Raw genomic sequence first — 16,881 nt, forward strand, 5'->3', positions numbered from 1 at the left:
TGGAATACATTCTCTGGCAATGAAACAAGTTTGTTACTACAAGACAGTCACTCGTATTTTAAATAGCAGTTTAACCCTTCAGTATGTCAGAGTCTCCAAATTCTGGGCATGAGAAAACTACTTAGGGCCAGATTCACGTAGATAAGCGGCGCGTAACGTATCGTAGATACGTTACACCGCCGCAATTTTTCATCGCAAGTGCCTGATTCACCAAGCACTTGCGATGTAAACTACGCCGGCGGCCTCCGGCGCAAGGTGGGCCTACCGCGCATGCTCTGTTTCCGAACTCCCGCCGTGCTTTTGCGCGAAGTGACGTCATTTTTTCGAACGGCGACGCGCGTAGCGTAATTCCGTATTCCCGGACGGCTTACGCAAACAACGTTATTTTTTAAATTTCGACGCGGGAACGACGGCCATACTTTATACAGCAATACAATTGCTGTGTAAAGTTAAGGCACCAAAAAAAAACGACTAACTTTGCGACGGGAAACTAGACTAGCGGCGACGTAGCGAATGCAAAAAACCGTTGTGGATCGCCGTAACTCCTAATTTGCATACCCGACGCTGGTTTACGACGCAAACTCCCCCCAGCGACGGCCGCGGTATTGCATCTTAAGATCCGACAGTGTAAAACAATTACACCTGTCGGATCTTATGGATTTCTATGCGTAACTGATTCTATGAATCAGTCGCATAGATAGAACAACAGATACGACGGCGTATCAGGAGATACGCCGTTGTATCTGCTCTGTGAATCTGGCCCTTAGATCCTCCAATAAATGCACCAAATTCAAAACTCAAATGTGTAAGACTTCATTGTTTTTAACAAATCACTACATAAATGAGTACCAAAACCATGTTGCTAAATCCTAACAAATTATCTAACATCACTAGCGACATATAGCAAAATATATTGAACACGGCAGGCGTACCATTAGGGAAACCAGATGATAGCATTTAAGTTAAAGTGGACCTTCAGTCCTTTTTTCATCTTTCCATCTATTAAATCTTCTGCTCTTGTTGTTTTAACTTTGGATAGCAAAACATTTATTTTTGTGCCAGTAAATACCTTATACAGCCCACTTCCTGTTTCTTGTCTGGAAACAAATGCCTAGGCATCATGCACAGCTCTCTCTCTCTCTCACTCATGTGAGAGGGGGGATGAGTCATAAGAGGGCCAATGAAAGCTGCAGAGCTGGAGGTGTGCCTCCATGTGTCTGTGTAAATCCAGGAAGTCAACAGTTGGCAGCTTCAGCTGCCCACAGAAAAAAAGTAAGTAAAGAGACTCAGTGGAGGGAGATTTCTGCAGCATATTTGGCAAGTACAGAATCACAGTATATATAAAATAATATGCAAAGTGGTTGGAGGGAAGCTTCAGAATGGCAAAGATGTTTTTATTACAAATTATGTGAGCAGACTGCAGTTCCTCTTCATGGGAAATGCTATAACTGAAAAAAGACTGAAAATGTTGAAAAAAAAAACAACTAACAATATTTTTTAACTTTCTGCTATAAAACATATCCAATAATTTTTTTTGAGAATATTGAAATTTCTTCATAAATTTAGGCCAATATGTATTCTGCTACATGTCTTTGGTAAAAAAAAAAATCCCAATAAGTGTATATTGATTGGTTTAGTGAACGGTATAGTGTCTACAAACTATAGTATATATATACTGCATAGCTCCCAACTTTCCCTGATTTCGAGAGACTGTCCCTGATTTGGAGCAATGTCCCTCTGTCCCTTTTCCCCCCTCGTTTGTCCCTCATTTTGATCTGATCTATAGAGTTGTTTATAAAATGAACGTTTTATCTTTCAAAAAGTGTTTCCCAGTGCTAAACCTTTCATCCAAATTCTAAATTGCTGCATTTGTAAATGTTAAAAGCCAATATAAAGAAATAGTAGTGGTAAAAAAAAGCACTTGTGGATTTAAAGAACTTTTTTTCCGGTTAATTCTCCTTTAAGGGTGTGTGGCAAGGGGCGTGTCCTATGCCTACATATGTTTGCTAGTAGGTGTCCCTCATTCCCATCTCCAATTGTTGGGCGGTATGATACTGGAACTTTTAAAAAAAATGTATTTACCGTATTTATTGCGGTATAACGCGCTCCCGCATATACCGCGCACCCCTAAAGTTGCCCCGAATCCTGTGGAAAAAAAGTTTTTTTTGTACTTACAGTTTTGGTGTCTTGCGCGGCGTCCATCGGCGGCCTCGTCGGGTCCGGCGTCCGTCTGCGGCTTCGGGTGTCCTCTTAGTCGGGTCCGGCGTCCTTCTGCGGCGTCCTCGTGTCCTCCCCGCTCGTTTCCCGCGCCGAGTTTGAATACTGCGCCAACATATACAGAGCGCAGTACACTCGTGTATTGTCGGGCAGGCTCGGCAACTCTCGCGCTGACGTCCTGTACGTCCAGGACGTGAGCGCGGAAGGAGCCGAGACTGCCCGACTATACCCGAGTGTACTGCGCTTGGTATATGTCGGCGCAGTATTCAAACTCGACCCGGGAAAGCAGGTATCGGCGTATACCGCGCACCCACGATTGTGCCCTGATTTTCAGGGCAAAAAAGTGCGCGGTAGACGCCGATAAATACGGTAATACTAGTAATGGTGGCAATCAGTGACTTATAGCAGAACTGTGATGTTGCGATGGATAATCTGACACTAACTATCTCTTTGTGGGGACCAGTGACACCTATACAGTGATCAGTGCTAAAAATATGCACTGCCACTGTACTAATGACACAGGCTGCAAGGGGGGTTAAACATCTAGGGCGATCAAATGGTTAAATGTGTGCCTAACCAGTGTTTAGGTGTGTGCTGTGAGGTGCTTTCACTAAGGCCCCGTACACACGACCGGATCTGTCCGCTGGGATTTATCCGCGGATCAGTTCCAGTGGACAGATCCGGACGTGTGTAGGCCCGAGCGGACATTTTCCAGTGGATAAAAATCCAGCCGACGGATTCCCAGCGGATAAAAATTTCTTAGCATGCTAAGAAATCTATCCGCTGGAATCCTGTCCTTCGGACTTATCCGGTCGTCTGTACAGACTCACCGGATAAGTCCGCCCGATCCCCATCCCTCGCATGCGTCGAAGTGATTCGACCCATGCGTGGAAGTATTTACCTTTCAGGGTTGCGCACGTCGCCGCGTCATCGCCGCTGCTCTTCTGCATAGTAACAAAAAGGGGTCACTAATTGCTTGCTTGGCACAGGCGCTATTTAGAAAATGCCTTTTATTTTTCTAAGGGAATACAAATAGGTGGATTTACTAAAGGCAAATAGACTCCTGTGCCTTGGTTTCCTCTGGGTACTCCAGTTTCCTCCTACACTCCAAATACATGCTGGTAGGTTAATTGACTCCTGTCTAAATTGGCCCTACTATGTGTATGTATGAATGTAAGTTAGGGACCTTAGATTGTAAGCCCCTTGACGGTTTGGGACTGATGTGAATGTACAATACAGTAAAACCTTGAAGTGCGAGCATAATTCATTCCAGAAACATGCTTGTAATCCAAAGCACTTGTATATCAAAGCAAATTTCCCCATAAGAAATAATGGAAACTCAAATGATTTGTTCTACAACCATGTATTCATAAGTCGGTTCAGTTTATAGTCCATATAAAAAGATTATAACAATGTGATGGTAGTGTAACAATAAAATGTCCATCCACAAATGGAATCCTCCACAAGGGGATTAGAAGCAAAATCCAGCAGGAGCTCCAGAGTATAAAAGAGAAGAGAGGCGCCTCTAAGGCTGCATTCACACCTAGGCGTAGGCAATAGTGGCGTTTTCCGGCGTTTTTTTCCGGCGTTTTGTCGCGCATATTCATGATAATATGCGCGTTTGCATACAGCGTTGTCCGACGTTTTTGTACTTTGACGTTTTTTTTTTAGCCAATAGGAAAAACTATCATCTTTTCATCACTTGTTGCTATGTTGGTAGATTTTTTTAATCTTCTACATGGGCGACAAGTTCTATTGACGAAACGCCCGTAGCAAACGCCCGTTGTCGCGCAAGTCGCTTGAATCGAGCGTTTCCATTACTTTCTATGGGAAATGGAAACGCTCAAATATGCGCATATCGCGCGATATGCGCGACAAAAAAGGGTCCGGAACTTTTATTGACTACATGCGATGCGCGTCAGGCGCATCGGCGTTCAGATGTGAACCATGCCCATGGCCTTACATGTATTTTGGTCCCTCTGGCGTTTGTGCGCGTCGCGCTACAGGCGACAAAACGCCAAGGTGTGAATGGGCTCTAAGTGTAGCAATATGTTGCTAAATGTTGTACCTTTAATAAATGTAACCATATTGCTAAACTAAGAGGCTCTTATCTTGTATTCTCAGTTGTGACATGACACTACTTATATTAAGACATCGCTTGTATATCAAGTTAAAATGTATATAAAAATGTTGCTTGTCTTGAAAAACACTCTCAAACCAAGTTACTCTCAAACCAAGGTGTTACTGTATATATGTAAAGCGCTGCGTAAAATTGATAGGGCGATACAAGTACCTGTAATTAATGTGTTTGGATTATCTTTGGAAAATAAGCTACCATTTAGTGTCGCTTTAACCGCTTCCCGACCGCCGCATGTAGATTTACGTCGGCAGAATGGCACGTACAGGCACATTGGCATACCTGTACGTCCCTGCCTATACGTGGGTCGGGGGTCCGATCGGGCCCCCCCCCCTGCTACATGCGGCGGTCGGATACCCGCGGGGAGCGATCCGGGACGACGACGTGGCTATTCGTTTATAGCCGCTCCGTCGCGATCGCTCCCCGGAGCTGAAGAACGGGGAGAGCCGTATGTAAACACGGCTTCCCCGTGCTTCACTGTGGCGGCGCATCGATCGAGTGATCCCTTTTATAGGGAGACTCGATCGATGTTGTCAGTCCTACAGCCACACCCCCCTACAGTTGTAAACACACACTAGGTGAACCCTAACTCCTACAGCGCCCCCTGTGGTTAACTCTCAAACTGCAACTGTCATTTTCACAATAAACAATGCAATTTAAATGCATTTTTTGCTGTGAAAATGACAATTGTCCCAAAAATGTGTCAAAATTGTCCGAAGTGTCCGCCATAATGTCGCAGTCATGAAAAAAAACGCTGATCACCGCCATTAGTAGTAAAAAAAAAAAAAATGCAATAAAACTATCCCCTATTTTGTAAACGCTATAAATTTTGCGCAAACCAACCGATAAACGATTATTGCAATTTTTTTTACCAAATATAGGTAGAAGAATACGTATCGGCCTAAACTGAGGGAAAAAAAATGTATATATGTTTTTGGGCGATATTTATTATAGCAAAAAGTAAAAAATATTGCATTTTTTTCAAAATTGTCGCTCTATTTTTGTTTATAGCGCAAAAAATAAAAACCGCAGAGGTGATCAAATACCACCAAAATAAAGCTCTATTTGTGGGGAAAAAAGGACGCCAATTTTGTTTGGGAGCCACGTCGCACGACCGCGCAATTGTCTGTTAAAGCGACGCAGTGCCGAATTGTAAAAACCCCTTGGGTCATTTAGCAGCATATTGGTCCGGTCCTTAAGTGGTTAACTTTACAGTCACAAAACTAGAATACAGGACATATTTGGGAATGTCTGCTTCCATCAGAACCTTCTCTCACAGGCATTATGACAGGTCCTCTTTAGGACATTCCATGGTCATTAGCGCACAATGGGGTATCAAATTGATGAATTCTGAAAGCAGTCTGATCATCATAAGAGGGATTAGTAGAGATCACTATATCTTCTGAATACAAGGATAGGACGAAGAAAAAACATCAACAGACGATATAATGAGTTCTGACAACAGGAGAAAAGGTGAAAGATGGTTCCTTAGGGGAAATAAAATGAAGACGATTGAAACAAAACAAACAATCTGCTGTTCGGAACCCAGGGCATGTAATAAGTGTGTTTGGATACATATTTTCCACCATGTGTAATGATATCCCTTAGGAAAGTTCTTGTTTGTTAATGATGTGCCCTTTATATTATTTTTTAATTAGAGTGACAGTTTCCTCAGTAGATTAATAATAGGCATGTTGAAGGCCCCCAGATTTTAGGGAGAATGGCAGTTAGGACAAAATGTGCCATGTTGGTTTTTTTTGTCCACTAAAAAAAATGTAAAAAGGCTGGAGTCCATAAATAATCCACAGAATAAGGGATTGCAAGCCGAAACGCGTTAACATCCTTCTGTATACTGGACCACTTTGTTTTTAATAAATAAACGGAAGACTATGGGCCAGATCCACATAGATTTGGACAGGCGCAGGGTATCAGAGATACGCTACGCCGCCGTATCTTACCTGGCTTTAAGTCGAATCCAGGAAAATTTTGCGCCGTAAGTTACAGTGGCGTAGTGTATCTCTCGGCGCGTAATTCAAATCGGCGGGTAGGGGGCGTGATTCATTTAAATGAAGCGCGTCCCCGCACCGATTGAACTGCGCACGCTCCGTTTAGAAATTTCCCGCCGTGCTTTGTGCGAAATGACGTCGCAACGACGTCATTTTAGAAATTAAGCGTGAGTTACATCCATCCCTATTCACGCACGACTTACGCAAAAAAAAAAATTCAAATCTCGACGCGGGAACGACGGCCATACTTTAACATGGCAAGTCTATGTATACGCCGCAAAATAGTAGCTTTAACTATACGCCGGAAAAAGCAGACTACAGCCGACGTTAGAAAATGCGATGGCCGCTCGTACGTTCGTGGATTGTCGTAAATCGCTAATTTGCATACCCGATGCGGAAAACGACGCAAACTCCACCCAGCGGGCGCCAAAGTATTGCACCTACGATCCGAAGGCGTACGAAGCCGTACACCTGTCGGATTGAACCCAGAAGCCGTCGTATCTTGGTTTGAGGATTCAAACTAAAGATACGACGCGGGAAATTTGAAAGTACGCCGGTGTATCAGTAGATACGCCGGCGTACTCTCTCTGTGAATCTGGCCCTATGTATGGATTCCAGAGTTTAATTTTTGGAGTACCATGTATATGGGGCTAACAGGGACCGTGCTGGGAGACCGACACCTACTGCATTAGGAGAATAGCCATGAGGTAGAGCTAAGCTCTATTGTTTGGTGACACAAATGTACATCTAGCATTTTTATGCCCAGTTCCTATTAGGTTCAGGCTTTGTATTATGGCTATGCTGGCATTCATCAGAAGAGCTTTAGGTATTTGTGGGTTGCTAATAGGTATAAGACCGATGTTAAGTAAGTTCGACTCAAACATCGAGTGTTCGCCGAACAGCAAACATTATGCGGTGTTCGCGGCAAATTCGAAAGCCGCGGAGCACCGTTAAAGTCTATAAGAGATTAAAATGAAAAAGTACTAATTTTAAAGGCTAATATGCATGGTATTGTCATAAAGAGTGTTTGGGGACCTGGGTCCTGCCCCAGGGAACAAGTATCAATGCAAACTAAAAGTTTTAAAAACGGCTGTTTTGCGCAAACCAATCGATAAACGCTTATTGCGATTTTTGTTACCAAAAATAGGTAGAAGAATACGTATCGGCCTAAACTGAGGAAAAAAATAGTTTTTTTATATATTTTTGGGGGATATTTATTATAGCAACAATTTTCAAAATTGTCGCTCTATTTTTGTTTATAGCGCAAAAAAATAAAAATAAACGCAGAGGTGATCAAATATCACCAAAAGAAAGCTCTATTTGTGGGAAAAAAAGGATGCCAATTTTGTTTGGGAGCCACGTCGCACGACCACGCAATTGTCAGTTAAAGCGACGCAGTGCCGAATCGCAAAAAGGGGCCTGGTCCTTTAGCTGCATTTTGGTCCGGGTCTTAAGTGGTTAAAGTGATGCTAACCTCTGGTTTAAAAATAAATACAATCAAACATATATTCCTCATTCAGAAAACACCCTTCTATTGTTCTCAGCCTCTTAACCCTCCTGGCGGTAACCCTGAGCATGACTCGGGGTGGGTTTTTTATGTTGCGATCGGTATCCTCGAGTCACGCTCGGGGTAAGCTATGCAGAGCCTGCAGCGTGCGCTGGCTTACCTTGTCCTGGATCCAGCGATGTCACCGCGCTGTGTGAGCGAGCGGGACCTCGCTCGATTCACACAGCGTCCTCCTGTGCCGTCGATCTCCGTTCCCTGCGACGTTACGATGCACGGGGACAGAGAACGGCGCCAAATTCAAAATCGTAAACAAACACATTACATACAGTATACTGTAATCTTATAGATTACAGTACTGTATGTAAAAAATACACACCCCCCTTGTCCCTAGTGGTCTGCCCAGTGCCCTACATGTTCTTTTATATAATAAAAACGTTTCTTTCTGCCTGCAAACTGGAGATTGTCCATAGCAACCAAAAGTGTCCCTTTATGTCAAAAATGGTTTTAGATCAGCTAGAAAACAGCGATAATAAATTATAATCACTTGCAGAATTGTGCGATAGCGATTTGTGGGGAAATTCGTCATAAAACAAATAAAAATAATGACAGCGACAATTCTGCAACTGAGAAGATTTCAGTGATTTTGATTTGATTACATTATTGAATAATTTTTATTAGAATTATATTATTATTTGTTATAATTATTTATAATTATTTATTATATTATAATTTATAATTTTGTTTTTTTTTTAAATGTCATACCCGGGATGCCTATTAGACTCTTGTTTGGTCAGATTTAAGTGAGTTATTCCTAAAAATTACAGACCTACAGTATAAAACACCAAATTTCCTTGCAAAATAACTGTATCGCTTTTGGTACGTAATTCCAGACAGAATCATACCGCCAGGGAGGTTAAAAATGTCCAAATTCCTATTTTTTCTGCTGTGATCTGATCTCCTGTTAGAGGGTGGCTACATCTGGTCTCCATTGTCCCACAGTATCTGCAGGAACATAGCCATGCTCTCTTGTTTGCTCCCGAATAGGACTATGGGATGTGTGGCGTGCATAGAGCAGTGAACATGACCGCACCATGACAGGACCATTAAGTAGCAGATGTGTATGGATTATTTTTGGAGAATAAGGATTTTGTTTAGTGTCACTTTAAGAATAAGCAGGCGCTTCTCTCTGGAATTAAGCACCGGATAATGCCTTGCAAATTTTTATTAAATCCGGGAGTTAATGTTTATTTTAACCTATCAGTCACTAATACACCCTTAAAAAGTCTCCTTCACTCTATTATGAGATGATCTGAGTATATCCTAATTATCAGTAACTCTCTTTGACTGATCGCACACCGAGCTTATATGAAGCTGAAAATAAGGCGCTCTTTTCAGGCTAAAATTCATCCTTTTTTCACCCCTTAGTGGTCTTATGAAACCATTTATTTCAGGTATTTTATCTTACTGCCCTCTGTGATGAGGGTCATCTCATCGCACTCCCGGCTCGGAAACAAATATAGAACAAAAATGATACAATTTGCATTAGTTAGCATAATGACACGGAGTCAATTTATGACCCGGCATTATGATATCAAAAATATTATGTCATTGCATCTAATATTGCGAAATTGAGTCATTATGCAAACATTATGCAAATCCGCTCTCTATTTGTGTCTGTTAAATACAACCTTTGATAGATCAGTCCCAAGGTACATTGTCTTCCTGTAGGCTGAAAGTGTATTTCAAATGAAGAGCAATAAATGTATTTGTATAAGTCGCATGTTAGAAAAACACACAGACCTAATGCTGCGTACACACGATCATTTTTCCGCATAAAAAAAAAAGACGTTTTTAAAAACGTCATTTAAAATGATCGTGTGTGGGCTTCACATCGTTTTTCGGCTTCTGAAAAAAAAATTGTTTTTCGGGTTGTAACGGGGGCTAAAACAACGTTTTAAATCCACGCATGCTCAGAAGCAAGTTATGAGATGGGAGCGCTCGTTCTGGTAAAACTACCGTTCATAATGGAGTAAGAACATACATCACGCTGTAACAGACAAAAAAGCGCGAATCGTCTTTTACTAACAAGGAATCAGCTAAAGCAGCCCAAAGGCGAATAGAACTTCCCCTTTATAGTGCCGTCGAACGTGTTGTACGTCACCGCGCTTTGCCAAATCATTTTTCAAAAACGATGGTGTGTGGGCAACATTGTTTTTAATGATGAAGTTGGAAAAGCGTTGTTTTTTGGACATGCCGAAAAACGATCGTGTGTACGCGGCATAAGAGTTAAACATTTTTGGTTAATTCTTTGAGCCTTTGGTATAAAAAAAACCTTTCCTAGCTTGTAAAATCACTTTAACCACTTAACGACCGCTGCATGTATAAGTACGTCCACAGAATGGCACGTACAGGCAGATGGGCGTACATTACATGCCATTTGGACCCCCGCGGGTCGGGGGTCCGATAGGGACCCTCCCCCCCCCCCCCCGGTACATGCGGCGGTCAGAAATCGTCGGGGAGCGATCCGGAATGAGGGCGCGGCTATTCGTTTCTAGCCGCCCCTTCGCGATCGCTCCCCGGAGCTGAAGAACGGGGAGAGCTGTATGTAAACACGGCTTCCCCGTGCTTCACTGTGGCCACTGCATCGATCGTGTCATACCTTTTATAGGGAGACTCGATCGATGATGTCAGTCCTACAGCCACACCCCCCTACAGTTGTAAACACACACTAGGTGAAACATAACTCCTTCAGCGCCCCCTGTGGTTAACTCCCAAACTGCAACTGTCATTTTCACAATAAACAATGCAATTTGAATGCATTTTTTGCTGTGAAAATGACAATGGTCCCAAAAATGTGTCAAAATTGTCACGAAAAAAATTGCTGATCGCCGCCATTAGTAGTAAAAAAAAAAATGCAATAAAACTATCCCCTATTTTGTAAACTCTATAAATTTTGCGCAAACCAATCGATAAACGCTTATTGCAATTTTTTTTACCAAAAATAGGTAGAAGAATACGTATCGGCCTAAACTGAGGGAAAATAAAAATTGTATATATGTTTTTGGGGGATATTTATTATAGAAAAAACTAAAAAAATATTGTGTTTTTTTTCAAAAATGTCGCTCCATTTTTGTTTATAGCGCAAAAAATAAAAACCGCAGAGGTGATCAAATACCACCAAAAAAGAAAGCTCTATTTGTGGGAAAAAAAGGACGTCAATCTTGTTTGGGAGCCACGTCGCACGACCGCGCAATTGTCTGTTAAAGCGACGCAGTGCCGAATCGCAAAACCTGGCCTGGGCATTTAGCTGCCTAAAGGTCCGAGGCTTAAGTGGTTAAATAACCTTTTTCCTAGCTTTGAATATTGAATGAAATATTTTAAAACACTTTAGTCAATGCGATTTTTATTTATGAAACCCTTTTATTATCTGTGCCCCTGTGCATTTGAATTCATGATCATTTTACTATGGCTCTGTGGGGAAGTGGTTAAAGGGCTCAGAGGTCCCCAGGGCCCTGGATTGCATACCCTTTTTATAAATGTTTATTTATTTATTTATTTATTTATTTTTTTATTTATTTTTTATTAAAGGGCCCAGAGGTTTCTTTTTCTTTTTCTTTTTTTTATTAAAGGGCCCAGAGGTCCCGGATGGCAACCCCCCTTATTTTTATAAAAAAAAAATATATATTTGTGTGTGTGTATATATATATATATATATTTTTTTTTATTAAAGGGCCCAGAGGTCCCCAGGGCCCCGGATGGCTACCCCCCTTTTTTTATATATTTTTTTTTATTTCTTCCTTTTTTTTGTACAACCCCCCCCGCTTCTCAATTTCAGGCGGCAGCACTCCCCCCCCCCCCCCCCGGTTCTCTGCTCCAGGAGGGCCCATGCCTGAAGCTGTGTAAGGGGCCCCATAATTCCTGATGGCGGCCCTGACAACCCCCACCTTGTCTCAGCAGTCGGCAGCAGAGAGGAGCACAGAACCTCTCTGTGGAGCTGAAGCACCCCCTCATCTCCATCTCCCCTAATCTCAGTATTCAGCAGACTCTGGCAGCTGACTCCAGCCTTCCTCTGGTCCTCCTCCAGACCTTGCATTTTCTGCTTCCCAGCATTGCAGTAGCATAAGGTAACAGGGCTTCACTGTGATGTAAGGGAGGGTGGGGGACTCTTGACTTCTAAAGATGGGGGGACTCTTTAGATTTAATGTAAGGAGGGGTGGGGTGCTCTGGAAATCTAGTCCTACAGAAACAACCAGCCCTTTGAGGGCCACCATAATGCAGCCATAAAAGCTTACTGACAGAAATAGTACCAGTGGATTGGCAAAAAGCTAACGTGGTACCAATATTCAAGAATGGACCGAGATACATACCTGGAAACTATCGGCCAGTCAGTCTAACATCAATATTTTGTAAACTAATGGAGGGGATTATAAGGGACTATATCCAAGAATTTGCTGATAAGAATAGTGGGCCAGATTCTCAAAAGAGTTACGATGGTGTATCTCAGGAAACACCGTTGTATCTCTGTTTTTGGCCCCAGGTATCTATGCGAGTGATTCCTAGAATCATTTTCGCATAGATACGGCGTAGATCCGACAGGTGTAAGTAACTTACACCGTCGGATCTTAGGTGTAATTCGACGCTGGCCGCTAGGTGGCGTTTACGTTCAGTTCTCATTTGACTATGCAAATGAGCCTGATGCGCCGATTCCCGAACGAATTTGCGCCACGTAGTCGTCGTTTACGTCGTTTCCGTAAGCGTAAGGTTACCCCTGCTATATGAGGGGTAACCTTACGCCAGTCCGCCGTATGCCATGTTAAGTATGGCGTCGGGTCAGCGTCGTCTTTTTCCGTCGGTTACGTCGTTTTACTAAGTCGTCCGCGAATACGACTTTACGTCAATGACGCTCACGTCGGCGTCATTGACGTTTTCCGTCGTGAGCTGGAGCATGCGCACTGGGCTCTTTTTCCGCACGGCGCATGCGCAGTTCGATCGGTGCGGGGGCGCGCTTAATTTGAATACAAGCCGCCCCATTTGAATTACGCGGCCATACGCCGGGCCATTTACACTACGCCGCCGCAAATTACGGAGCAAGTGCTTAGAGAATACGGCACTTGCTCTAGTAAGTTGCGGTGGCGTGGTGTAAATGGCTTACACTACGCCAACGCCGATTCTTTGAGAATCTGGCCCAGTATTATTAGAAGTAGTGAGACCAACCTATTAACATTCTATGAGGAAGTGAGCTATAATCTGGATAAAAGAAGGCCCGTGGATGCAGTCTATCTAGACTTCACCAAAGCATTTGACACGGTTCCCCATAAACGCTACATTGATGATAGTATATGTACCTGGATAGAAAACTGGTTACAGGGGCATATTATTATTATACAGGATTTATACAAGAAAAACCTGTCTTTGGCTGAGATCATGTCTGGTAAAAAGTGGTCCAAGCATTCAGACCAATCTTCTTCATAAAGAGAAGGAAGATCCGCGTGCCATCTCTGATAGAGGCCATCTAGCCCGGGTCTGTGTGCCAAATTGATTGCTGAGTAGGTGGAGGAATGTAGTCTATCTATGCCCTCCATTGTCAAAAGCTCCTTCAGCGAGTGAGAGGAAAGGGAGATCCTATGGCGGAATTGCATATATAGATGATATAGAGGCAGGGGTCTCCAAACTTTTCAAACAAAGGGCCAGTTTATTGTCCTTCAGACATGAGGAGGGCTAGAATGTGGCCAGCAGGGGCAGAAAATGTCACGGGTCCAGCATGAGTGAGAATAAATATGGCCTTAATAAAGCGGGGATTCACCCTAAAAATAAATGTCTAACATTACATGCAGCATACTAAGCACATTTACAGTATCCAGGTCTTTTTTTCTTTTTTCTCCATACATACCGTGATATTGCGATTTTCTCCAGGGCTTCCGCGTTCTGATGACTCCGGGACTGGGCGTTCCTATCCCTGCCTCAGGGTTCTGATGACTGCGGGACTGGGCGTTCCTATCCTTGGGTTATATGATTGACGGCTTGGGAAACAGTTCCCCTGTCGCACAACGCGCGTCACCAGATTTCCGTAAATAGCCAGGCTGCGAGTCGGCACTATACAGCGCCTGCGCCCGCCCTGTAGAGCTGACTGCGCAGGCGCCGTATAGTGCCGACTCGCAGCTCGGCTATTTCCGGAAATCTGGTGACGCGCGTTGTGCGACAGGGCAACTGTTTCACAAGCCGTCAATCATCTAACCGAAGGATAGGAACGCCCAGTCCTGCAGTCATCGGAACCCGGAAGCCCTGGACAAAATGACAATATAACGGTATGTACGGATAAAAAATGCGTGCGCATGCTCAGTATCACGTTGAATTTTCAAAGTAAATTACGCCCGCTCAATGCTTAGTCAACGTGAACGTAACCTACGCCCAGCCTCATTCACGGACGACTTACGCAAACAACGTAAAATATGACGCTGTTCGTACGTTTCCGACGTCCATACCTAACATGACTTACCCCTGCTTTATGAGGGGTAACTTTACGCCGGTCTGACGCCTTACGTAAACGACGTATCTATTGGTACGTTCGTGAATCGGCGTATATAGCTCATTTGCATATTCGACGCGGAAATATAAGGAAGTGTCGTTCTCGCCCCCTCCCTTGGACTACAGGAGAGTCAGCATGCTCACTAACACACAGCTCTTTTCTCTATCTGCAACGTAGAAAGCGTCCTGACTGTCCCATAGTCCAAGGGAGGGGGCGAGCACGACACTCCACACTAGGGAGAAAGCCTTGCATTACGGTGTGGAGTTACAGACAGAAGAACAGGAAGTGAGGATTTCTCAGAAGAAATAAGGACATTTAAAAGCAAAATGGAAGGATGAGGTAAGTGAAGGAGGACTGCACTAAGGTAAAGGAAGCTATTTAGGAGGGAAAAAAACATTGTAACTTTACAACCCTTTTAATACCGTTTTAACCGAAACATCTACAGACTGCAAACAGACTAGCTTAGATAAGTACGGAACCCTCTATATCCAATCTTACTTTCTTTAACAATATTAGATAATATACACATTGATATGCTCAGCATTCATTTATATTGAACGACCTGTAAATTGCTACAATCGCCATGTCCAATCATTAACCAATAAAACCAAAAGCACATGCTATTTACAAAAACTTTGCATAGCATAATACAAAGATTTGTGTTGCCTTTAATCGTTTCACTCTTTGTTAGATGGTTCTATATTCTGCTGCAAGGAAACCTACCATCCAGTACAGAACATGAATAATGATGGGTAAACCTTTGCTGTAATCCATACAAGAAACACTAGATGGCAGTATATTAGAGAAGCAATGAAGGGACTCTGTCCTTTGGGAACAGTTCTCTCCTAGCTGATAACCAGACGCAGAAAGTCTTCCAATAAAAGCTTAAAGTGTATTTCTACCTTTGCAGCCAAATTGGGATAACACCTACTTTGTATTTGTTACGCCGTCAATTCGCATAGCACCACTTTAAACAAATGTTTAAAATGTGCTGTTTACCTCTATATTTGCTAAAATATGCTATACCCCTAAATTGTCTCCATTGTGTAATGTTCAGCAAGTTATTCTGAATAATTCAAGCTGCCTATGGAGTATTACTGTATGTGTGAACCTGCTCCAAAGCAACAGCCCAAAAGTTTAGACATTTAGGCCCAGATTCTGAATAGGCTTACGACGGCGCAACGCAGTGTGCGCCGTCGTAAGTCCTAATCTGGTCCGTCGTATCTATGCGACTGATTCTTAGAATCAGTCGCATAGATAACCATTAGATCCGACAGGCATAAGGCTCTTACGCTGTCGGATCTTAAATGCAATTTTACGTTAGATTTGCAACGCGTAAAGTGGCCCCTGCTATATGAGGGGCAACCAATGTTAAGTATGGCCGTCGTTCCCGTGTCGAAATTTAAAAATTTACGTTGTTTGCGTAACTTGTCCATTAATGGGGCTGGACACCATTTACGTTCACGACTAAACCAATGACGTCCTTGCAACGTCATTTAGCGCAATGCACGTCGGGAAATTTTAGGGACGGCGAATGCGCAGTACGTTCGGCGCGGGAACACGCCTAATTTAAATTATCCACGCCCCCTACCCGGCTCATTTGAATTAGGCGGCCTTGCGCCGGGGGATTTACGCTACGCCGCCGCAACTTTACAGGCAAGTTCTTTGTGAATAAAGCACTTGCCTGTAAAACTCGCGGCGGCGTAACGTAAATGAGATACGTTACGCCGCCGTAGTTTTACTCCATTCTACGAGAATCTGGGCCTTATATTCTTTCGGGTACATTGTGTGAATGGGAACACAACACAAAACACATTGTTGGAATTTCTCGATTGCAACGATAGAAATATACTTAAATCGGTGATAAGATAATTTATGAGACACACACATTACCTTAATTTCTTGCCTTTTTCCGCTATCTTGGTTTTATTTAAGACACCTTCTTTATTTTGGCTTACCTGTTAATACAAGGATAGCATTAAAATATAGATTTAAACCACAAGTGCAGGTACATATAGAAAAATGCTCGTCGTGGCAGCTTTTATTGTGACAGCTCTCTACAGTATGTCATAAGCATCAAGTAGATATTAAAGTGATTGCAAGCAAATATATATATTTTTTAAATAGAATAGAATGGGATTGCACAGAGCAACCCTGAACCTCCTCTTCTTGGGTCTCCCACTGGCACTCTTGTCTCCTCCTCTTCTCGGTATGCCACCATAGGGAGCTACTTGCCTGTGTCCATAGACACGCAGAGCACAGCTCGCCCCCCACCCCCACTCCCTCATCACAAGATTTGAATGACAGCAGCCAATGGCTGCCACTGCCTCAGCAAAGTCTGTGAGACTGGGAAATGAGTGGAGAGCCAATGCAGATAGTCACTGGATCGAGAAGGAAAGGAAGGAGAGATCCCTAATGCCGCACATCCATGGAGTCCTCTGATGTTAAGAGTGGCAACCTCAGTCTGGGCTACCACCAGGCCACGCCT

At 43.2% G+C, this 16,881-nt stretch overlaps 1 protein-coding gene across 1 annotated transcript in view; it reads right to left on the reverse strand.

Annotated features, from left to right (window-relative positions):
• The window catches only part of ARHGAP15 (Rho GTPase activating protein 15), a 721,117-nt gene that overhangs the window by 610,762 nt on the left and 93,474 nt on the right, over window positions 1-16,881 (reverse strand). Inside the window, exon 3 of the mRNA XM_040358038.1 lies at window positions 16,287-16,351. Coding sequence (XP_040213972.1) covers window positions 16,287-16,351 — 65 coding nt within the window. The remainder of the gene's footprint in view (window positions 1-16,286; window positions 16,352-16,881) is intronic.

This window comes from Rana temporaria, chromosome 6 (assembly GCF_905171775.1).
Source record: "Rana temporaria chromosome 6, aRanTem1.1, whole genome shotgun sequence".
NCBI lineage: Eukaryota > Metazoa > Chordata > Amphibia > Anura > Ranidae > Rana > Rana temporaria.